At 37.5% G+C, this 26,002-nt stretch overlaps 1 protein-coding gene across 2 annotated transcripts; it reads left to right on the top strand.

The window, feature by feature from the left end:
- The first annotated feature begins 1,342 nt into the window (after positions 1 to 1,342).
- On the top strand, positions 1,343 to 26,002 carry HVT1 (helicase in vascular tissue and tapetum). 2 transcript variants are annotated; one of them, XM_086670379.1, is made up of 15 exons: positions 1,343 to 1,730; positions 1,889 to 2,093; positions 9,564 to 9,654; positions 9,968 to 10,289; positions 10,400 to 10,474; positions 11,704 to 11,748; positions 13,671 to 13,761; positions 13,872 to 13,930; positions 18,202 to 18,363; positions 19,933 to 19,985; positions 20,843 to 20,876; positions 21,004 to 21,093; positions 21,185 to 22,177; positions 23,892 to 24,971; positions 25,212 to 26,002. In XM_086670379.1, the coding sequence occupies exons 2-15, from the start codon at positions 1,955 to 1,957 to the stop codon at positions 25,614 to 25,616; spliced, it is 3,639 nt and encodes a 1,212-aa protein (XP_086526505.1). In that variant the 5' UTR covers positions 1,343 to 1,730; positions 1,889 to 1,954; the 3' UTR covers positions 25,617 to 26,002. The 2 variants fall into 2 exon arrangements, with proteins under 2 accessions (XP_086526505.1, XP_086526506.1); XM_086670380.1 differs by having other exon boundaries at positions 1,492 to 1,766.

The raw sequence follows: 26,002 nt of genomic DNA on the forward strand, positions 1-26,002 counted from the left end.
TCGAAAGAAGATATCTTCTTCCATGGTTGAAGAAAACAGATTTGGAAGAAGAGATTGATCGAGAAGATGATGAAGTTTTTGGAATCAAATTTGGTGATGACAGAGTTAGAGAGAAGTTAATGGCTGAAGAAAATTCTCATAAAAAATATTGTATGTTTATTAGGATGTGAAGCTTTGGCCTTTGGGTCAAAGTTGTTGAGAGAAATATGGCAAGGTGGGTAAGAGCCTAAGAGGGTAATTGGGAAAGAGATACTTAGGGGGGAGGTGGGTCAAAACTTTCCCACATTTTATGGAAAATTAAGAAATTCTTGTCACGTGAGGGAAAATTTATGATTCCCTGAAAATCCCAACAAACACATGAAAATCAAAAATTTTAGAGAAACTGTTTCTATTTTCTCCAAGAAACTCCCAATCAAACACACCCCCCTCATGTGAAATGAGTACTCATGTGACTTATTTTTTTTCCATATTTTCTTCCAAAAGAGGGAATCGCTTACCCCCTCCAACTAGAGAAAGAATTTCTCCAAAATGATGAAAGTTTTATTTTCACTTTCTTTGTCATCAATTCTTCATCTCGTCTCTTCCCATCTCTAACTCTTTTCTTTTTTGTTTTGCGTGCAATCTCCATTGCTTCTCTCTCTCATCTTCCAATTACTGTATAAAAATCTCCTCCTCACAAACTCGTTTCTCTGTTTATCTCTCTAAGACTTCATAATGTTTGCTGACCTTTTCATACCATTCTTAGTATTAACTCGCTTCTTATCTCTCATACTAGTCTATATGTTCTACTCTTTCACTATATAGGCTGACTAGTGTTCTGTTTCTCTCTCACTTTGCTTAGCTTAATATACTCATCCTCTAAACCTTGATCCAAGAGCTCCTAATTTCATTGCATTTTCTTTCATATCCTTCCTGTAATGTGGGCCAATGACCACATCACTGCAACATACATGACTAATTAGGGCAGTAGTAAAACACTGGCCTCCTCTAGTCTACAATTATCAAATTTTTTGTTATTTAATCTATCTATCTATATAAATATATCTTTTTTGCTTCCTCATTCTCATTACGAGTATTAAATAGTACATGATTTTCAACAAAAAAAATATAGTACATTGGTCATAATATTTTTCCGTATTGACGCAACTTTTATTAAGACTATGGATGGTATCACTCGTCGTAAATAGCATTAAACACTAACATTGGTCATGCATATTTGTTTTACAATACTTCTTATCTCTTTGTCGTGTACTAAAATCATGAATAAACACAACTACTGGTCATGCATATATTTGTTTCTCTAATAAGTTACCCAAACATTGGAAAAGAGACACTAAAAAATAAGATATTTTTTCTTAGCTAACCAAACAGAAGAAAATAGGAAAAAATAGTTTAGAGAAAATGTTTTTCGGAGTAAAAATTTCTCTATTTTTTTTTCCTTTTCCTAGATTGCTATCAAACACAACCTTAAGAGAAAATAATTCTCTTTTCCTAGGGAAAGAGTGTATCAAACAGAACCTTGTGCCTTCACAAAAGAAAGGGGAAATTTAGCCGACTGACCGACCACCCAGGAAACCTAAAAGAACTCAAAATTTCAGACTTCACCCAAACTGAGAAAACTGAAACCTAGCACGAAACTATCGAGCCAAAAAGAAAGTCATTTTCTTGACCTCTGCTCGTCGTCTTTCCAGCCGTTCTTGCTGCTTCTTTTCACTCGCAAGTGAATTAGGGTTCTCTCTCTCTCTAACTATCTTATTCTTCTATTTGTACGTCATGAAACACTGTTATTCTTCTGTTTCATTTCTGTCGAAGTTGCTTTGTATTTTAGTTCATTCATATAATCTGGAGTTGGAAGACAATCATTAATGGTTTTTTTTTAATTTGTTAGGAACCCTTCCTTTCTCCTGTTCTTGTTCATTTATAATCTGGAGTGGGAAGACAATCAATAGTAACAATGACGAGATCAAAAGCAAATGGACAGAAGAAGAAAGAGAAAGGGCAACATTTCAAACAAAAACCTATAACTATTGACGAAGCCTCTCAAGTTCAAATATCTAATCTCCTTGCTGATTTCCGTGAAAAGGATGATGAAGGTTCTTTCTCTACTTCTTGTATTTCGTATTAATATCTTCACTATTCCAGTTTAGGTTGATTTCCTTTTCCTTTTTGTGTTGATGAAATTATATGGCATCAATACATTAAAGGACAGAATATGCACCATTACAGACCGTAAAGGGCATGAAATGGGGTACCTTTACTTTATTTAATACATATACATACACCTACAAGTTACATGTTTAAGAGGGGAAACTACTACTAGTGTACTACCTTGACTCGAACCCATGGATTCTCGATATCTTAGAGTGATCCTCACGACCAATTGGTTACAAGCCCATTTGTCACTTTTCTTTGTTTAACTTTCACTAATCATCGTACATGGTTTGCATGAATTGTTGTATACTTATATTCATTAATTCATTCCTCTTGGATACTTATTAATTTATCAACAATTTCTCTAAATTTTGGGGTTTAGTTTTGATATGAATTGTTCTCTGGGTACTAATTGTCTGAATCTTCCAACATTTTCATTTAATGCTAGGTTTTGGTATATAATCTGGCATCTATTATTTTTGGCGAGCTATCAGGCAGCAAAATAAGACCAATGGATGTTAGAAAAATCAACATAACTACCTATAACTACCCACACACCCGCAACTAAGACATGCCTCCCACACTTCATCATTGAAAAAACCATAGTGAAGTCACTGCCTAAAACTAATCAACACAAGGTGCTGGTCCAGTCGACTTGTAGACCCTATAAGTGGATCATGGGTCTTTCGTGTTGTTGCACCATTGATGTCCTAATTAGTAGTTTGAATCAGAGTTAATAACAATTGCCAAACTTGGTTTGAAATTTTCATCAACAAAAACCTTGATAGTGTTCTTAGCTGAGAGTAATAAAATCATTTTGCTTAGGAGTGGTCCTCTAAAAGTGGTGATGTTATAAAAGCTCGAACTGATGTTAAAAATTAAAAGTAATGTTGATTATTGTGGTGGGCATAATGTTGAATTGTGAGATTGACATATTGTATAATCAAATTGGGTTATTAGCTGAGAAAGTTCTGTTAAGAGTCACCCAATACACTGCCCCCTTTTTTGATAGAATTGATTAAAATCAGAGAGAAGAAAGCAAATACAAAGATAAACAGGATTCTTAAGAGATGGAGCCTGCTAAGGCACAAATAGTTTGCGGAGACTAGGGATGGCCGATGTTACGTTGTGCTAATTCAGGCCTCCTAGTTAACAGTGAAATCTACTGGAGACAGCGTTCTGGCCCAAATTAGTTGTTTGCTCCAATGGTAAAGAGTGGGTTGAATATTGTTGATTGTCTCCTCGGTGCCATAACCTTCGTTCTCAAAAATGATTCTACTCCTATTCTTCCATATCTCCCCAAATAGCTTTATGTGTCTTTTGGGTAGATTTCTTATCAATCAGGAGTGGGAAGACAAATTTCCACTGGTGGAGCAGTTGGTTCTACCTAAGCCAACTTCAGATCACTCTCCTATACTCTTGTGCAGTGAGGTAGAAAACCATACCCGTCCGCCTTTCGAATCTGAGGTTAAGGAATGGTGGAAGGTAAAGTGGACAAACCATGTGCAAGACCCTTTGGAATACGCTTCAGTAACGTTTGAATTAATCCAAAGTCTAACTTATTTGGATTTTATTTTACACTGGGAGGACTTGTTGAAAAAGCCCTATTTTATTGTCGTTTGGTTTTTCCTTTCCTCTGGGAGGGCAGCTCTTAGTTCCTTTTGAGCTTTTAGCTCCCTCCCCTTGTATTGTTTTCTCTTTCTATTAATTCAAATGATTAAAAAAAGCCGTGGTCTAGAGAAAAATTTTGGGCCTTTAACTCTAATATTAACTCCATCCAAAAAGATATCCACGAATTGGATAGGAAGGAGGAGAGTACTTGTCAGTCACAACAGGAATCAAGTTGCCCGAAAGCAGTTAGGAGCAAAACTCCATAAACTGATGAATGACCAAGAGGTGAGCCTTAGGCAGAAATGTAGAGTGCAATGGCTTGCGGTAAGGGATAGAAATTCGGCATATTTCCATAAAATTAGTAACTGTAGACAATGATGTCAAAATCGTACGATTTTCGATTCAGATCGTACGATCTGAATCGGATCGTACCCATTTCGATTTGAATCGCACTGTAGATCGCAATCTACACCGAATCGGGCGATTTTTATGCGAAATCGTTTTTTAAATCATGAATCGTGGGATTCAGGTTGAATCCCACGATTCAGATAAATTGAAGAAAACAATAGATGAAGAGGATTTCTAGGGTTCTTCAAAAGTTTTATGAACTTGTCGAAGAATAGATGAAGAGGGTTTCTAGGCTTCTTCTCTGTCGTCTTCTTTCGAGATTTTTAGAGAGAGAGAGGGAAATTTCTGGTTTAGTCTCCCTCTCTAGAAATTTTACTAAACATGTTCAATGGACAGCTAGCGGGTCAGAGAAAGAAAGCTCTCTCTCTAAAACGTTCTTTAAAGTCTTATCAATACAGCTCACATTTTTTTCTTGGAATTTGGGAAGAATAAATTAGCATTTAAAATGACCTTCCTGTATGAAATTATTATGTTTAAGCCCAAAGTAAATGTAAGCGAATGTTATATTTGGTGGAAATAGTTGTATTCTAACTCATAAACTTTAATTAATTAAATATATTTTTAATATAAAATGAATAACTAACCTAATAGATCATTTGAAATAAATTTCATAATATATTATGCATAAGAAATATAAACACCTGATAAAATTTAAATCTTACGATTTACGATACGATTTGACGATTTGATTTATTAAAGTAAAAAATCGATTTACGATACGATTTGCGATTTGACAACATTTACTGTAGAGCTAGAAACAACAGGATCAGCTTCACCCTGGTGGAAGATAGTATGCTTCTAGAAAACGATGAGTTTAAAAGCCAGCAGTGGATTACTTCAGCAACCTCTACCGGCGAAAGGAATAGAATATGCACGTTAAGACTCCGTTCGAAGATCAAGATAGCATCTTGGAAGCTCCATGTACAGAAGAGGAAGTGGTCGGAGCATAGGAGAGCTTAGCTACGGTGCCTTGTCTGTAGCTTTCTATGAACATTGTTTGGACATTATTAAAGTAGGAATGCTAGCCACTATAGCAGAGTTCTTCCGGACGGCTAAATTGGAATGGAGATTGAATTAGACCTTCATTGTACTGATACCTAAAAATCTAAATCAGAGAGATTCTTAAATTTCCGGCCTATTAGCCTGGTCAGAGGCACATATAACATCATCTCCAACATTTTGGCCAATAGGCACTCCAAAGTTATCACCAGGTGATATCTCCCTTCCAAGGGACTTTTGTTAAAGGAAGACAAATATGGGATGGGGTTTTGGTGGCTAACGAGCTCATAGGCTCAAGGACCAAGAACAAAGAATATGGACTCCCATTCAAGGCAGATTTGGAGGAAGCAAATGATGAAATCAGATGGGATTTTCTCTATTAGGTCATGGAAAAGATGGGGTTCAGTTACAAATGGAGGAGGTGGATTTATGGTTGTATTTCATCAACAACTTTCTCAATCCTTTTGAATGGCAACCCATCTTGTGTTTTCTAGAGCTCAAGAGGTATTCGGTAAGGGGACCCTCTGTCCCCTTTGTCAGTCTGTTGTTCCTCTTACCTCTTGGTGGCTGAAGTCCTAAGTTCCTATATGTAGAAAGCTGAAGAGCTAAGATGGGTCATAGGTTTTACAGCAAGAACAAATGGCACACCAATCAATCATCTTCAGTTCACAGATGACACTATTTTTCGTAGATGAGGATATTGAACAGTTGGTAATGCTAAAGCATAAACTGGTCGTGTACGAGCTGACGTCGGGATTAAAGGTGAACTACCATAAAGCTTTCCTATTTCTAGTTAATCACAACTCCATAGTACCTCTTAGGAATGCATTCATCAATGCACTCTGTTGTTAAGGTAGGAAAGCTACCTACTTCCTTAGGTCTGCCTTGAGGCAAGGCTATAGAGCTCAAGCACTGTGGGATCCAGTGATTTTTCTTTTGAAACGTTGAAATAATATTAATTGAAAAAGAAAGGAGGATATACACAGAAGGTAGAGAAAAAGAACTATAGGAATGTAGCCTTATCAAATTTGAAGAATAGGTGTACGGCTGATTCCTCATCTCGTTTACAGCTTCTGCAGTGATAGAATGGTTCAATCACAAGTACCTCTCCGAGGGGTGGAAACTCACCTTGGTGAAAGCAATTCTAGCTGCCCTCCCAATTTATTTCTTCTAATTATTCAACATACCTATTGAATTATGGCAGTGCATGAAGAAGAAAATGTGCGACTTCTTCTGGAATGATCAAGAGGACAAGAAAAGACTACCCTGGGTAACATGGAACAAGATATGCAGAGAGATCAAACCAGGTGGCCCAGGGGTGAATCACCTAAAAGTAATGAATAACACACTCCTTTCCAAATGGATTTGGAGATTCACAACCGAGGAGGAAGCTTTATGGAGGAACACAAACATAATAGTGCAAAAGTATGGAGAACCAGAAAAGCTATGGATTTCTTTTTTTGAAGATTTGAAATAATATTAATCGAAAAAAAGCTATGGATTAGAAGTTGCAAGAAACAAGTTTATTGTTTGGAGTGTGGAGAGTACTCCAGAACAGATTGGAGGAATTCAATACACTCCCTACATAGAAACTGGGTAGCGGTAAAAAAAAAAATCAGATTTTGGGACGACATTTGGTGTAATACCATCAGCTTAAAGGATAGGTTTCCGGCCATCTATGCCTTATCCAATCAGAAAGAGGCCTTGGTATACCGAATCTTCAACGAGCAGCATGACAGTTGGGACTTGGTCCTTAGGAGAAACTTGAACGACTGAGAAATTCCTATCTACTCGCACCTAATGGATATGTTGAAAAGTCATAAATCTACATGCCAAGCAGTCCGACTCGGACTCAGCTCGGCCAAGGTCCGAGTTCGAGTCTGGGGGCAAGTCAACCGAGTCACTTGGCCGAGTCTGCCCGAGTCAATCTTTTGGTATTCAACAGATTTTAAATACTTTATTTCTAGAACATATTTTAGTATTCCATAGATTTTGAATACTTACTACTAATAAGCTTTTTCTTTTTATGTCTAGAAAATCTTTTGGTATTCTAAAGATTTTAATTACTTACTACTAAAATGCAACCTTCTATGACTATGTTTTGGTATATTTCTAAAAAATCTTTTGGTATTCCAAAGGTTTAATTACTTACTAATAATAAACTTTTTTAGTACTTGCAACTTACTACTAATAATCTTTTGACAAAAACAGTAAATTTGGTATTTCTAGAGTACTTCCAAAAGCAGAATTCATATGTGACAAATAAAGGAAAAAAAAAATCTGGCATATCCTAGTCATACCCTAGGCAGGACTCGGCTCGGTGTATGTCTGAGTCTGAGCCGAGTCCCAAGTCACTCGGCTGACTTGGCCGAGTCGTACTGCTTAGCTTAAGGATAATGTGGATTCCGAAGTTCGGAGAACAGAAGAGAACGATGTTCTCTCAGTGAAAAATTGGTATCAGAGATCAATTAACATCATGGGGGAGTTAAAGATACAAGCATATAAGTTAATTTGGAGTAAGCATATCCCGAGAGGAGTAAGCATATCCCGAGAAGAGTAAATATAACCATTTGGGCTGCATGCTTGCATAGAAGTCCAATTGTGGATCAGTTAAACCTCAGGGGTTTCCAAGTTACAAGCAAATGCATTAATGTGCAAGACTGAGGAAGAAACGACATATCATCTGTTCCTGCATTGTAAAGTCAATATAGACCTATGGAACTACTTCCTGATGTCGGCAAATACAAGCTGGTGCAAGCCACTGCATATCCAAGATGCTTTGGGACAATGGGATCTGACCAGAAAAAAGAAAGAAAGGGAAGAAACTATGGAATATGATACCTACAATCATAATTTGGTGCATTTGGAAGGATAGAAACAATAAATTTTTTGAAGAATCGACAATGGACATGATCCTCAAGGATGACAAGGGCAAAGGGATTCTATACCATTGGAGTAGAAGAATTAAGTCCATGATGTCAATGTCGTTCTATGATTTTGTGTTCATCTGGGAGAATACTATAATGTAACATAACCTATAGTCTACTTTGTAACATATTTGGTTATTCCACCTCCTACTTGAATTTTCATTCAAATGATTCAAACAAAAAGAACGGTTATTAAAAATTTACAATATGGAGATTGTAAGAAATTATTTTTCTTCTTTCGGATTAGTGGATGCATACTTTGAGTTGAATGACATCCCTAGGTAGAATTTCTCCTTTTTCTCTCCCTCCTTAAATGTAAAAATCTTTTAATAGAAGAGATGGTGACTATTTGCTTCCAGTTAATGTGCTTGAGTTTTTATTGATGGTGAATTAGGTTAGTTTAATAACAGCGTACCTAAACCAGAATTTTCATAGGATTAGTCTATATCTGTGTACTTCTTTTATTGCTTATGTATGATTTTTGAGCTTGAATATGGCCCATCATTGATTTTCGAATCCTACAATTGATGGTTTGAATCTTACTACTCAAATCCTATATGTTAAGAATTCATCTTGACTCATTAAGTGGGATTCCCTATCATTTATTACTGAATTGTGTTGCTTGTGGTCGTATTTGTCTTTTGAAACACCGTCTAGAACTCTAGATGCTGAAGATTAGATCCACATGGGTTCTCATACTCCTCTTCTTGCTAATGATAATCAATTTTTTATCTTTCTTAGCTTGGTCTTGCTTACAGATCTTTTATTGTAAGTTTAATGCGGACCATCTTCCCCAAACATTATATATATATATATATATATATATATATATATATATATATATATATATATATATATATGCGCTCATATATCCTTTCTTTGAAATCAATGTTTAATCACTAGAGGTGAACCAGTGATAACAACAGAATGCAAAAAGCCCCACAGGAAGAAGATTGATTAATGGATATATTCATTAAAGAATCCTTCCCATTTCTTGGCGTATATACTTCCAGTTTTTATTATTTGGCAATGAAGATCATTCTGTGGAACCTTGTCTACGTGTATTCAGTATTCCAGTTTACTAGGCCCAATCATTTGTCTATATGCTGATTTTACGCTATTATCTACTAATGGCAGATCTGTAGACAGACTTTTCAGTTGGATTTTTTTCATTAATTTTATATATTTTGTCTTTCAAATGTTGTACTGGTTTTTGATGTTTAGACAAACCAATTGAAAGAGATGAAGGCAATGTATGCCAACATCTAGAGTACATTTCAGCACTTCGCTTGCAAGTTACCTATTGTTTTCTTATGTTGAGTTCCCATCCAATAATAATTTACTCGAGATGTTTTGATAAGAGAGTAGTATTTGTTTCTTATGCATTTGATGCTTCACGATCCGTACAACTGATAAGATCTCTTTAATCTTCCTTACTGATTTCATCCCTTCGCTTCCAACTTGCAGTTCTTACGTTTGAACCTGGTCTTACAAATCCTGAACGGGCTGCTGTGCACATATTGTGCAGGAAAATGGGTTTGCGGTCAAAAAGTTCTGGGTGAGTTAATATGGTTTTATTTCTAAATTTGGACATTCAGTAAGATGTTTTCAAAAATATATTAAGATGTTCTCGTACGTGCACTAACAGGCAGTGCTTTTAGAAGAATCTAACATGCTAGGTTGTGCTTGAAAAGTGTAACTTCAGACCTTTTCAATTGGAGGATTATATGTATCTCTATTGCTATACATGATCTTGTATCCTTTACAAGATTACAAATGCTTTTAGTAGTCTATAAAAAGTTGTGGTGTGATTCAAAACTAAATCTGCATAAATTTGGATAGTAATTCTCCATGTATCTCAACATGAACAGGAAAGGTAGTCAGCGGTGTGTTTCTGTTTTCAAATGTCGAAAGAAGGATAAGGGTACTCATGCGGAGAAGGCAAATGAAACCCTAGCCTGTTTGACATTTTCAGAAGATTCTAACGAAGCTTTGCAGACCTTGTTTACTCGTTTTCCTCCTGATGCTGCTGAGCTGAGCAATGGTCAGCTTGAGGGACGTACTGGACATGCTGACAAAGGACAGAGGAGGAACGACAATAGCTTCTGCAAACCTGCAATGAACAAAGTTGAAATTGGAAAGAAGATGGAGTCATTTGCTTCTAGAGTTGAAAATGGCCAAAACTTAAGACAGGTTTATCCTGAAGACTAGATTTACTAAAAGTTTCTCTCACATGCTCGCAAAGCTTTGTTGTGGAAAGATTATTTCCTTTTTGTTGAAGTTTGTAATAACCCTTGCTGCAGATTATTGAAGCGAGGTCTAAGCTTCCAATTGCATCTTTCCAGGATGTCATCACGTCTACATTAGAATCTCACCAGGTTCATCAACCATTTGCATTTATATTATTCTACCATCCTCTATGTTTTGCAGTTTATATATAATAACATTAAATAAGATCTTCGGTACTGTTGTGCAAATATACATATTACTCATGCAATGTTTACAATGGATATTTGGCGAATGAAGATTATATGTAGATGTTACTCACATTTGGCATATAAGTTTTCTAAGATATTAGCTTATAAGTGAATTAGTAACCGATTGAAGTAGCTTGTTAAAGTTTTAAAACTGGATTTAATAGCAAGTAGTGATGTTCTTTATGGAAATAAACGTCGCTGAATCAAATTAAAATTGTGTGTGGCATGCCTGTTTCTTTTACTAGTACTAGGGATCCCATTGTTCGTCTAAGATGGCCATTTATTTTTCTTCTCTTTTCATCTGCTTATTTATTTACAACGTAACAATAACATGGACATCGAGACAGATCTCGAATATTGCAGGTGAATAATCTAGTAAGGTCTCACGGGCATATGGTTATATACATTTTCTTGTCTTTGTTATGGGTCCTTCATTGTATTCATATTACTACTTTTGGATCAACCACATCATATGCACAAAGGATATTGTTGACCAGGAGTCGTATTTGGTGGTCCTTCATTCGTATGCATATTATTAAATCTTTCATAAAGGTGGCTGGAGTATCCAAGTTTCTGCTATGAATATCAGTGTTTTTTTTAATATCAGTGTTGACTCGACAATAGATATTAGGGAATAGGGAGGAGTACCCACGTTGTGTACTTTTTTTTCCTAATATTTGTCTTCACTTTTAGCATGATATACATTTCTCTGATAGATCAGGTTTTTATTAGGAGAATTAGAATTGTGGTTCCTGAATTGTAACCAATACTTTGACACCATCATCGTCGCTGGTTATGGTTAGTACCGACTACCAACTGCCTATGCAATTGCAACAATTTGTAAATTGAGCTATCAATTTAATTTAAATGATTGAAAAAAAAAACAATTTGTAAATTGATTTTTTCTTGAAAATAAAGAACTATCCATTATGCTGAATGTAGTGTTGCTCGACTTATCTCATATGATAACTTGAACCAACCCAAATGATCAAGTGATATTCTATTGCTAAAGTTTTATCTTGGTATCTTTGTTGCTGAACTTTCCTTGGCATGCTCTAAACGCGATTTGAATTCTTAAGCTTATCTGTTATTTCCTAATAATCTTTTGTTCATTTTATATTTCGAAGCAGGTGGTGCTTATATCTGGTGAGACTGGGTGCGGGAAGACCACACAGGTAATTGGTTGCTTTTATTCCTTTTGGTAAATTTAATATAACTTGCGTGAAACTTACTGTCTGAATTCAATGTTATTAGCATGATTCTTAATTTTTGTTTCAATGTTTTAAGTTTACCGGTGTGTCGTTGTTTTAAAGCATGAAACAAGATTTAGTTAATTTGGGAACAGTTGATATTTTTGTAAGTTTTTTTTTGCTTCTTTTTCTGCAATTACTCAACCTGCAAAGTGGTTCTACCTTTCAACTAAGTTAGCTGATCAGTTTCTCATGTTAGATAGTCTATTATCTATCTGAAATAGAGAAAGTTACGAAGTGTCATCATCAATGAATGAAAAAAGATAAAACGCGGGTAGGTTTGTTCCTAGTTTCAGGCCATTTATCTTTTGTTCTTTTTTGCTTCCAAGTTTTTGACCATGATTACATTCTACCCAAATATATTAATCTAAATTGTTCGTGTAAATTACATGGTCAAGGTCAAATTTATTTTAAAATTTCATCTTTCTCCCCAGATTTATTTAGATTTGATTGTTCCCCATTTCTCTTTTGATTTATTTCGTAGTTCGATTATTTACCGTTAATTTCTATTTTTCATCCTGAATTTCCCGTAAATTTTGCGTGGAAGCTAATTTCCTAATCATTTCTACTAATCTTGTCCAAATTTCTGTCAAAACATATTGCTCGTCTACATGTTTCTTTATTTTGAACATATTGGTGGAAATATATATGAAGGAAACACCATGTGAAATTTCCTGCTGCGTGAGTAGGAAATGTAAATGTTTTGGTGGAAATCTGTTGACATTCATTGTCGTGGTCCCACCATGGATTTTGTGCAAGTACAGTTTAAATGTACGGTAGAAGTTCTTTTTTTATAAAAGCATGTGGCATACGTCACATAATACCCCATTTAAGAACTCAGGGTGTTTGATACGAAAAAAGAAACATATAATAAAAAGAGCTAAAGAAGTATACATGTGAAGTGTCTGATTTGAGACTTATACCATGTAAAAGGTGATTTCGATGTTTTAAATTTGGTAGATGCTTATTCCTAGAGGCGAGACAAAGTGCAACTCGGTCTGCTTTTACCTCAATGTGTACACATTTAAAATAAAAAAACCAGAACATATGAATATTGATTAAGTTTCTGCAACACAAGAAATATAAAGAAATAACAACGTTTATATTTCTTTTGCCCCAAGGTGTACACATTTACAATCGAAAACCAGAACATATGACTATATGAGTATTGATTAAGTTTGTGTAACACAAGAAATAACAACATTTATATTCTTCTTTCTCAATACTCGATTCTTCATGATATCTTTTTATATAAATGTGGTAACATTTCTTTCCTCTAAAAGAACTACTGTACACCTGTTAAGCATCGAGGAATACGCCTTAAGACGGCTCTTCGCTTTTTCGGAGCAGCTCGTCTTGAGGCGGAAAAACTACTTTTAAATATTGGACGAGCTGTTGATCAAGAGTAGCTCTTTCACTATATGTTGTTGGAGCAGGTCAAACTAGAAATATATCAAATGTAGACCTGCATTGAAGCTTCTATCTACATGTTCACATCAGTATGCCTATACGTTAATAAAATGGATGTTCAGCGCAAAGCCTGTCTAATAATTAGGGGGCTGAGATGTGGGTGATACACTTCATCACTGGCTAATATTTTTTACTAGGTCTTGTCGAGAAACTTATGCCTTAAATTAGGTTTTTGTTATTTATTTAGATCATCGTGACTATGCGAGTGAAATAAAAATGTTCTCAGTCTCTTGTGTAATTTTTTTGGCGTAAAGTGGGTTTACTTGCATGCTCGTGTTCCTGTTCTGGAATTCCAAATATAAGAGTGGGGTGATTCGTCAGATTTCTGCTCTTGAATTTTTTCGAATACATTTCTAAGTGCTTGTTTATTTTCTCAGGTTCCACAATATCTTTTGGACCATATGTGGGGTAAGGGCGAGGCATGTAAAATTGTGTGTACTCAACCTCGACGTATATCAGCTACGTCAGGTGCATGACATGACCTTCGTTCTTCTTTTCTTTATAGATCTCGTTTACTTTCATTTCTAATTATCTTTATTCATTTTGTATTGCACTCACGGGCTAGAATTTTTCTGTAGTTGCTGAGAGAATTGCTTATGAGAGAGGAGAAAATGTCGGTGACACCGTTGGTTACAAGGTAAGTTTTAATTCCTGTTTCATACTTCATAGATAGCACCACCTCTAGCAATTGATTGTTATAAAATGTCCGCCTACTCTCACGTTCGACCTGATTTTCTCCCTTGAATGAAACAGTCCTTATCTTTTTGGTACTTAGTTGTACTTGTGCATTTTTTGTGTTGAATCTGTGCTTGTGCATTTGATACAATCTTATGTGTAATGTTGAAAGAGGTGCATGAGGTGCGCATTGATCTGCACACCTCGAGGTAAAATATAGATGTTCCCTTAATTTTCTTTAACTTGTAGAGGTAGTCACCAATTGAAGAAAATCATTAATATCCCATAACTTTACTTCTAAATATCCAATGTGCTGTACAGTTGTAGTACAATAAACAACTCAATTTAACAGAATAAATTCCCTGGGAGGCTAAATTCCCTCTGGTTATGTGTGTTTTAGATAGATTCTTGATCAACTCCGATTGGGAGGCTAAATTCCCTCTGGTTGAGCAACTCATTCTTCCTAGAACAATATCCAATCACTCACCTATTCTGTTGAGGACTGAAGTAGTCAAGTCTGACCCTCCCCCCTTCAGGCTGGAAGAGATTTGGATGCATGATCCTGAGTTCGGAGAGAAAATCGAAGAATGGTGGGAGGAACCGGTTTGTCAAGGCAACTTTAGCTACATTTTGTGGGGCAAAATCCAGTACATCAAAGATAAATTGAAGGCTTGGTCAAAAGAAAAGTACAACAAACTTCAGAAGGATGTAAAAGAGATTAAGGAAAGAATCGAGGTATGGGATAGGGAGGAGGAAGGTAACAACCTCTCTCCTGAGGATTTCGAGTCCAGAAGGAAAGATAGGATGGCTCTTCATAAGCTTCTCAACCTGGAGGAGATAAGTCTCCGCCAAAAGTCTAGGGTTCAATGGCTTAAAGCCGGGGATAGGAATTCAAGCTACTTTCATAAAATCATCAATTGCAGAGCTAGATCAAATCGAATCAGCGAGCTCAACCATAAGGGTACTAGGATTGAAGAAGTGAAGGATATTAAGAGTGCAGCAATCGATCATTTCAGCAAGCTTTATTCGGAGAGCAGCTTTTGGAGGCCCCCTATCGATAATATGATGCTCCCTCAGATCAATTTCGACAACAACAAGATGTTGGAAGCAGAGATTAATGAAGAAGAGGTGAAACAAGCTATGAAGGAACTAGCAATTGATAAAGCGCCCGGACCCGATGGTCTCCCTATCAGCTTCTTCATCAAATGTTGGGAGACTATCAAAAAGGATTTCATGTTTACAGTCAAGGAGTTCACAGACACAGCCAGGTTGGATTGGAGGTTGAATCACACTTTTATTGTGTTGATTCCTAAGAAGGAGAATGCTGTCACTCTAGCTGAGTTTAGACCTATCAGCTTGGTCAGTGGGGTATATAAGATTATATCTAAAGTCTTAGCTTCTAGACTTAAGTTGGTTCTCAATGAAATCATTTCCCCATTCCAAGGGGCCTTCGTAGCCGGTCGACAAATCCTTGATGGGGTTCTAATAGCCAATGAAATTATAGACTCCAGGAGAAGACAGGGTAATCAAGGGCTTGTAGTTAAAGTGGACCTGGAAAAAGCTTATGACAGAGTTGCTTGGGATTTCTTGTACCAGATAATGGAAAGGATGGGATTCGGTTACAAATGGAGGGCTTGGATCTATGGGTGTGTTAGCTCAGCTACTTTCTCCATTTTGATTAATGGAAATCCTACCAATCCTTTTCAAAGCTCAAGGGGTATTAGGCAAGGGGATCCCCTATCCCCTTTGCTATTCTTATTAGTTGCTGAAGTTTTGAGTCATTGCATGAGGGTGGCTGAAGAAAAATGTTGGATTAAGGGCTTCAAGGTAAAGGATTCTGGAATGGCAGTCAATCACCTACAATTTGCGGACGATACCTTATTCTTCCTAGATGATTCCTCATACCAACTTGGGAAGCTGAAAGATATCCTCATTTGGTTCGAACTAGCCTCGGGCCTAAAAGTCAATTACACGAAATCAGTTATCCTCCCTGTCCTTACGCATCAACCGGTCTCTGCTAGCACTATGGTAATTGGTTGTGAGGTGGGTAAGCTTCCCACAAGCTACTTGGGGCTCCCTCTGGGTCAGCCTTATAAGTGCAAATCACTGTGGGACCCTGTGGTGGAGAAGTTCAATAAGAGGCTTTCTTCATGGAAGGCTAAAACGTTATCTCGGGGAGGTAAGCTTACACTCATTAAATCTGTTCTATCAGCTCTACCTCTCTACTTCCTGTCATTATTTAGCATTCCCTGCTCGATTCTCAAGATTTTGGACAGGAAGATGTGTGATTTCATGTGGGATGACTTAGAAGGCTCTAAGAGAATACATTGGGTGGCTTGGGACCTAATATGCAGAGATATGGAAGAAGGGGGTTTAGGTATTAAGAACCTCAAGGACATGAACAAAGCCCTGCTATCGAAATGGCTCTGGAGGCTAGCCAAGGAGGATACAGCTCTATGGAGGACCATCATCATAGAAAAATATGGGCTGGTGCAAGGAGGTTGGGGTCATAAACCTATCAAATCGTCATATGGCTGTGGGGTATGGAAAGGCGTTGTTGGGGTGGCAAAGGAGTTCGATAAAATCACTAAATGGAAGTTAGGAGATGGTCGCCTCATTAGGTTCTGGCATGACACTTGGTGTTTACATGAACCCCTCAAAGTGAGATATCTAGCTATATATCGCATCGCTGTTTCCATAGGGTCCACAGTGCAGGATATGTATGATCGGGACCATGATACTTGGGTCATCAAGACTAGGAGGAACCTTAATGACTGGGAAATTGAGAGCTATGCAAATTTGATGGATCTGCTTGATAAGTACAGACCGAGTAACGAGGGCGACACCAAGGTCTGGATTATAGAAGACGAGAAGGACTTGACGGTGAAGAACTGCTATAGCAGGATCATAGCGAAGGGATCAATCGATAAAGAGCTAGTAAACTTCAAAGGACTGTGGTCTAGCTATATACCTCCGAGAGTGAGCTTTGTTCTATGGGCGGCCACCTTGGGAAAGTTACCAACTATGGATATTCTGCAGAGGCGAGGCATGATTTTAACTAATTGGTGTGCGAGATGCAAATCGAGTGGGGAGTCTATTAGCCACTTGTTTATACATTGTGAGGAGGCTAGAAGGATATGGGTGTTCTTTATCCAGGCAGCGAGATTTCAGTGGTGCTCTCCTTCCTCGCTTCCCAACTTGCTAATCCAATGGAGGAAAATACCTCACAGGAAGCTTAGGAGAGATTTGTGGATGTTAATCCCTGTAGCAATTTGTTGGTCCATTTGGATCGCTAGGAACTTAGGCATCTTTAATGATTCTCCTAGGAAATTAGTGGTCGAAGTGGAGGACGTCCTTGGTCTTCTCTTCCATTGGAGTAGAAACATGAGTTGGGCGAAGAGCCTGTCTTACTTAGACTTTATTTCTAATTGGGAGGCTATCATGAAGTAACATCTTCAGATGTGATACAACCAATTCTTTTGTACATCCTTTTTTCCCTTAATATTAATTCAAACTTTTCAAAAAAAAATTTAACAGAATAAAATACATTGTGTAGAATACTGCATTGAAATATATGAAATTGAAGCTACGCCACTTTTACTGCCTCACATTGTCAAAGAAAATCACATTGTGGCTGAAAAAAACTTTTGTAAACATAGGTTATATCCATGCACGGAAAACACACTATTTCTAACTAGTTTCTCTCACTAGTTAAGAACGACAACCATGATTGAGTTTCAGACTCGAGTTTGGCTCTCTACTTCTCCGTCAGGCAAACCATAACCCCCATTAAAAAACCCAAATTCCTGATAAACTCTAACCCCCATTCAAGGCCCCCAATTATGAGAAACCCTCATCGATACCCTAACCCCCAATTTGTAGACATACCCTAAATTGTAGGTTCCCAAAACCCTAAATTGGAGGATCTCAAGTATCCTAAACCCTATATTGGGGTATCTCAAGTACTCCAAACCCTAACTTGTACTGTTGGAAACAAAGAAGATGATATTTGATTTTTGAAATTTTGTTGTTGATTTGAGAAGTAGAAACTTGAACTTTCTTTCTTTTATTGGAGAACGAGCTAAAAATTATTACCCGCCCACAAATACCTCACTTCAAATAACTACACGCGCTGATGCAAATTTCCAGTATTATTCCTTAAATGATGGACTCTTTTTACTATGTTACATATTTACTTCTTGACTTGACTAAATAGTTTGTATAAAACATCAGATACGGCTGGAGACTAAAGGGGGAAAAGACTCATCTATTATGTTTTGCACAAATGGTGTTCTTTTGAGGGTGCTGGTTGAAAAAGGCGTAAGCACATCAAATGAAGATGGCAAAACTCAAACTATAAATCGAAGTGTTTCTGAGCTTACCCACATCATTGTGGTAATTATCCTATCTTCCATGATTGCAAATGCTTATTCTGATGGATTAATTAATTGCCTACTAGATCATAAGAATGTTGGCTGACTTGAGGATGATATTTAGTTTGTCTGATTCATTGTGTACATAATTAACTATGTTCCATCTCAAAACAAGTAGTTAGAAGTGGCATCTAATTATCCATTGATATCAAAGATGAGGCTTTGAGTACTAGGCAGTAGCTCTACTTTTTTATTTTGAAAACTTTGCATTATCAATAAGAAAAATATTTACAATGGGGCAGTGAAATGATGTGATGACTTGTTACATCATCCAAATTCCAAACCTCCCAACACTACAATGTGAATGTAAGAATACATCTTGAAATCTATTTGGCTCCTATACCAAAGAAACAACCTTCCTTTGACATTATCTGTATCCATAGTAGTATTTATGTTTTCCCCTTTGAAAAGTTTGTTGTTTCGGTCCTTCCATATGCTCTAGATGATAGCTTTAGCCTTTATGAATCATGTTCCAAATAGATCTTCTCTTCTTCTTCTTCATCTTCAAACCATCCCATTGCTCGATGGCTTGACCTACTGTCTTGGCCTCTTGGGCTTGCACCAGTTAATTCCTGCCGTTCCAGTGCAGTATCTCCATAAATTTTCTGCCACAGGACAGTGAAGGAAATATGGTCTATTGTTTCCTCCTATTTACACATAATGCACCTGTTTGTTATATTGAACCCTCTTTGCTTTAGCTAATTAACTGTGGGGAGCTTTTGAATGGTTGCCTCCCAGACAGTGAACTAATTCTCGGGGGAACAGTTTCCTCTCAATCGACTTATGGAGATCTGTTCTTAGAATCCGAGCTTCTTGGCACCTCCTAATGTAGTAATTTTGTACACTGATTTCCTCATCTTCTTTCTCCTTCCATACCCTACTATCTGGTTGGTTTGTTAGGGATACCCCTAGCAGTTCGGCTATAAGTGGGCTTTCCCAATCGCTTAGGTTCATTCTCAATTGAATATCCCATGTGCCTTATTGTTTATTATACATTGCTCCACTGTTTTTTCTTTCGAATCAGCACTGATGTATAGAGTTGGGATACCCACCTATCTTTCCAAATACCTTCTGTCCATTACCCACTTTCCATTTTGTGAGGTCCCGTTATTCCTCAACTCTGTTTTGAATGGCCCTCTACACTCCGCACCCCTTTTTTCTTGATGACTATAGCAATCAGTCAGGTTATGAACTCAAGTCCTATATCAAGAATATGGAGAAAAGCTGGCATCATTATTTATTATTAGAAATGAATAATCATGTTTTCTGATGATCATCGTCCATCGAGCTCACAACAGTTAATATGCTTACAATCATACGAGACCTTTACGTATTACAGTCACAAATAATAATGTCAGCTTAATTATCATCAGAAACATGTAGATTATTCATTTCTGATATTACATGTGACTGTGAGCTTGATGATCATCAGAACACATGTAGACTAATAGTCATTTTCCTTTACTTTTTATGTATTTGTTTCCATATTTAGTTCTGCGTGACCCTTTCTTATTCGTTCTTATCCATGTAGGATGAAATACATGAAAGAGACCGCTTCTCTGATTTTATACTTGCAATTCTGAGGTAAGAAATATTTGTTTTGCTTTTATTTGTTACTTCAACATGGATCATGATTCATGACTGGTATGACCATGTTTGGCTCGCGGTAATGAGATGCGCTTACTAGGAAAAAAAAAAAAGCATTCCATTATGGTGTTTGGTGCACAAGAGTGCATGAGTCGCGTTTCAAAGGGGAATGCTATTTGTCCTCAGGGAGGAACCCGAAACCCAGGGAAGTGGGTGGATTCCCGATTCCCCTTCCCATTGGAATCATCAATTACATAATCTATAAAGAAAATCTATCTCTGTTAATCTTATTCTGACAACCAAGCAATACAGTAAGGTACTGCAGTTTTCAGGTATAGCATTACACGATTTGGTAATTGTATTTTTTTGCGCACAAGCCAAACATAGCCTAGGTGGACATAGGTGTCACAAAGTTCAAGATAAATGGAATGGTTACTGGCTTCCACTCTCTTATATTGACGTAACTCGAGGACTACACATGTCATTTAGAATATCTGGTTATCACTTCAGCGCATGGGTTTGTGGCCGCATGTCCAATGTGTCTTTTTTCCCTTGTTCCTACCTGTAGTAGGTCCGCCTTTGTCTGTTAATGCTGATTTTAATACAACACAATTCAAGTATCCAATACGCAACAATTAACATTCAACATGAGAAGAAAAATAAATATGTCGTGGTCACCTGGCTTTTAGGTGCTCCTAGATGGGTCCTTATACCATAAGACATAATGTAACTGAAAATACAATAAAGGCGAAGATCAAAGACTGGTGAAAACATGCAGTGTCATTTGGAATATAATCTTGATCTGCGTACTTAATTGATAATACTTTCTCATCATTGTCATTGCTTTCTTGCAGGGACATGCTTCCTTCATATCCTCATCTACGCCTGGTAAATTTGTTATTCCTGTGCTTACGTCTACTTATAACTTTAACTCTTTGTGTTATTTTATGTTATATGATAATTAGCTTTGTAATTCTCCACTTCCTAATAATTAATCCGACCATTGCATCAACAGATTCTAATGAGTGCCACGCTCGATGCTGAACGTTTTTCTCAGTATTTTGGTGGATGTCCAGTTATCCGTGTCCCTGGTTTTACATTTCCCGTGAATATCTTTCCATCAGACTAAGTATCTGTTTATTTTTTCATGGTTTTTCCTTTATTTTTTTGTAATCTGTTTCTCTTTTATGCTTCAGGTCGAGACTTACTATTTGGAAGATGTTCTTTCAATCCTAAAACCAGGTGGTAGTGATATTGATTCTTCAGCGCAAAGTACTGAGTCACCGGTAGATTATAAAGATGCCCTTGATGAAGCTATTGACTTTGCATGGTCTAGTGATGACTTCGATCCCCTTCTAGAATTAGTCTCCCCAGTTGCAACCTCGGTAGTATATAATTATCAACATTCATCAACTGGAGCCACACCATTAATGGTGCTTGCTGGAAAGGGTAGAGTTGGGGATGTTTGCATGCTCCTTTCATTAGGTGCAGATTGCAGTATTCGTGCCAGGGATGGAACAACAGCTTTAGAATGGGCTGAACGAGAAAATCAAGGAGAAGCTGCTGAAATAATCAAACGCCACATTGAGAATTCAAGTCTCCTTTCCAAGTCAATGGAAGAACAAAAGCTACTTGAAAACTATCTTTCTACTGTCAATCCAGAAAATATTGATACAGTTCTCATACAGCGTTTATTAAAGAAAATATGCAGTGATTCTAAAGACGGGGCTATTCTTGTATTTCTTCCGGGATGGGACGACATAAATAAAACCCGAGAGAAATTACTTTCGCACCCATTTTTTCAAGATACTAGGAAGTTTGTGATATTTACTCTGCATTCTATGGTTCCATCTGTGGAACAGAAAAAGGTTTTCAGACGACCGCCGCATGGTTGTCGTAAAATTATTCTTTCGACAAACATGGCTGAGACTGCTGTTACCATTGACGATGTCGTTTTTGTTGTAGATAGTGGTCGGATGAAAGAAAAAAGTTATGATCCTTATAATAATGTATCAACACTTCAGTCCTCGTGGGTTTCGAAAGCTAGTGCAAAACAGCGACAAGGGCGGGCAGGACGTTGTCAGGCAGGAGTATGTTACCATCTTTACTCAAAGGCTCGAGCATCATCCTTACCAGAGTATCAAGTTCCAGAAATCAAACGAATGCCAATTGAAGAACTCTGCTTACAGGTATTCGTTGAATATAGATTGTGCCATTGTACACCCACTAATTTTAAAAGTTTGAACAATGATAACAGTTTCTAGAATATATTTAGTGGGCAGAAAATGTTAAGACAGTTCGACCATTATGTTCATATTCTTGCAGAAATCAAGGGAACATATGAAATGTCTAGTACATATAAACATAGTAATTTAGCGCTTGCCGAAGACTCAAAATTACACTGGAAACGCCTTGAATGAATAAATAACTAACAGCATACAAGAGTAGCTGAGCCAGTTCAGATTCTTAATTGGATCCAAAGGGCGTTGAAGTAAGATGTAAAAGAATGCTTCATAGCACTCAGCCTAGCCCTAAGGCTGGTTTGCCCGATTTGGCATGATAAACGTAATAGCAGTTTTATCGCTCTCCTAACAGTAAAATAGATATACTAGTTATACCCCACTCGAAGTGGTGTTTTGATTACAAAACTTTTAGACAATTAGACCAATACATGAATAAGGTACAATGGAAAAGCGTAATTTAATGAGTTCAATGCTTTGACCTTCACAGCGTCAGGCATATCACTGACAAGTACAGTTAAATACTTCAATAATCTTCAGGAAGTTGTTTTCTCGTGGTATATGTTAAATGTTGTCAGATTGTAAATTGTATCTCAAATCATTTTTCAGTTTGTAAATTGTAAGATTTATTTCTACTTATAGTATATGATATATATTTATTGTGTTATATATATATAAATATAATATAAATTAGCGTTTCCAATTTTTAGGCATAAATAATAAGTTGGGATACTCGTCGGTATATAACTGAATTGTACATATATTTCATGATTATAAAATTAATGATTTGGTCCCACATCATCTTCCGATCATAAGAGCATTTGGACCATTAGGATTCCTTCTAGAGTCAGTTTTGTGGTGGGCTGCAATTAAAAACAAAATACCAACTACGGACAACTTGAAGAAGTGTGGTATGATTATCCCAAATAGATGCATACGGTGCAAAGATGCGGAGGAATCAGCAGACCACCTACTACTGCATTGTGATAAAGCCAGAGGGGTTTGGAATTACTTCACTGCATCCTCAGGGAATCAATGGTCTCCCCCAAATTCAGCATCACAGACCATTGAGCAATGGAGGTTTCTCCCAATTAACAAGTTAAAAAAGAGTCATGGAACCTTGTTCCCTCAGCGATAATATGGACAACCTGGAGCCATAGGAATGGCAACCCTTTTAAGGACTCAAATTTGAACAGCATCTTGGAGGTGGAGGGTGTTCTTGCCCTTCTGTTCCATTGGAGCAGGTCAATTCCTTGGGCAAAGGATTTGTTGTATTATGATTTAGTGTCCAAGTGGGAGCAGATTATAATGTAACATGGTCATATTTTGAGTTCTCCCCTAGTTCTTTGTAAATACTTGTGTTGAAGTAATTCAAATTTTCCAAAAAAAAGAAGATTAATTCTTTGTTCGAATATCTGACGACCTTAAATACCTAAGTGGATGGAACAATTACTGAAAGGTGTTGCCCATGTTACCGGGCCATGTTTAAAATTATTAGGACTGAGGAAATAGTAGCGCCTAGACCGCTTTGTGATGTTCTCCTGCCATTACTAATGTGTATCAACATCTACGCTAGTTTCTTTTCCAGATGTTTCACTATAACTTGCAGGCACCAGCAATGACATTTTGTTACTTAACGGGGTATCTTTTCTATTTTTTGCAGGTGAAGATGCTTGATCCAAACTGCAAAATAGCAGATTTCTTACAGAAGACTTTGGATCCTCCTGTGTATGAAACAATACGTAATGCAACAGTCATTCTTCAAGAAATAGGAGCCTTGACAGTTGATGAGTCTCTTACTGAACTTGGAGAGAGATTTGGTTCTCTACCAGTGCACCCTTTGACAAGCAAGATGCTTCTTTTCTCCATTTTAATGAACTGCTTAGACCCAGCTCTGACGCTCGCATGTGCTTCTGATTTTAGAGATCCCTTTGTTCTGCCCACAATCCCAAATCAAAAGAAGAAAGCTTTGGATGCTAAAGCTGAGTTTGCATCTATGTATGGTGGGATGAGTGATCAGCTAACAGTAATTGCAGCATTCGAATGTTGGAGGCAAGCAAGAAACGAGGGTCAAGAATCCCAATTCTGTTCTCAGTATTTTGTCTCCTCAAGTACCATGACTATGTTATTTCGAATGCGTAATCAGCTCCAGAAAGAATTGTCCCGACAAGGGTTTATCCCAGAGGATGTATCTGGTTGTAGCGTAAACGCACGTAATATAGGTGTACTTCATGGTGTTCTTGTGGCAGGCATGTATCCTATGGTTGGAAAATTACTTCCCAACAAAGGTAGACAAAGGCCTTACGTGGAGACTGCTAGTACTTCCAAAGTTCGGCTACACCAGCACTCTTGTAATTTTGCATCCAAAAAGAATCAGCCACTACTGATGTACGATGAAATAACCCGGGGTGATGGGGGTATGTACATAAGGAACACTAGTATTGTCGGGCCATACCCCCTATTTTTACTTGCCACGGAGATTGTTGTTGCTCCTCCAAAGGGTTATGGTGAAGAGGAAGATGAGGAGAGCAGTGACATAGAAGAAGACGATGAAGCATTTGGAAGTGACGAGGAGATGAATGCTGCAGCATCAGTAGGGAAACGAGCTGGGCTAATCATGGCGGCCCCTGATAATACCGTTACTGTCGTTATTGATCGTTGGCTCGAGTTTGAGTCAACGGCACTTGTTGTGGCTCAGATGTATTGCTTGAGGGAGCGATTAAAGGCTGCAATCTTGTTCAAAGTAAGTTTTTCCTCTCGTCTACTAGTTTGTATTTATATGTACTGTTTGAGGAGCTACTTGGCCTTCCCATGGTTATATGTGATGCATATTGGTTATTCGTTAAACTATTCGGCTGCTGACAGCTTCATAATGGGTAATTTATTTCTCATATTCTAATGGTAATGTCAGGAATTCAAAATGGGTAGAATCTACTTCTTGTTCTGATGATGTAGGCGGATAATCTATTTATCTGTTTTGTAGGTAAAACATCCGCGGAGAGATCTTCCTCCCAATCTTAGGGAATCTATTTCTGTGATAGCTACCATTCTCAAACATGATGGTCTATTGGGGATAGCTTCACGCTCGAAAGAGGACGACTGCGCAACTGATGAGGAGGGGTTGCCTTCGCAAGGCTTGGGGTTAGAGGGTCAGAGACAGATGATGGGTCCAACCAAGAGCGGCAGCATGTCGAAAAGTTACCTTGCAACACTTTTCAATAAGGCAACACAGACTTATTATCAACATCCCAATCACCAAAAATTGTCATACCACAATGGACAACAACAACAGGGTGGTCAGGCTGGTTGGTCTGATACTCGTGGTTCGGGAGGTGAAAGTAGAAGAAGAAAGTCCAGCAAACGGCGTCGAGGCAGTGGGACACAGTAAAAATGATACTCCTTTCATATTTCGGAGGGATTCTGTAGGTCGACGCGGTGGATGTGGTGATAGGGGAAGAATGTGGTTGGCGTCGCGTTCGCAAACTTCTACACAAGGTAGAATGCGATGCTTGTCGGCTTTGTGCATATAATATACACAAAATGGCTAGGTTGCGATACTCCCAGAAGACATTCTTGTTGTCAGGGTCTTTTGGTTTTCCCGAATGTTGTAAAACAAGAGGGGAAAATGGTAGAATAGACACATCTTTGATTCTGCTTTATTTTTTATAGGAAGTAATATTGGGTTAGAAAATATGAAGTTAATTTCATCGACGTTGCAGGACACATCTTTATAAATTTCTCATTTCCAGATTTATGCAGATTTTCATCTTCTCA

This window comes from Eschscholzia californica, unplaced genomic scaffold, assembly GCF_041429995.1.
Source record: "Eschscholzia californica isolate CP2 unplaced genomic scaffold, dmEscCali1.0.p SCAF_3, whole genome shotgun sequence".
NCBI lineage: Eukaryota > Viridiplantae > Streptophyta > Magnoliopsida > Ranunculales > Papaveraceae > Eschscholzia > Eschscholzia californica.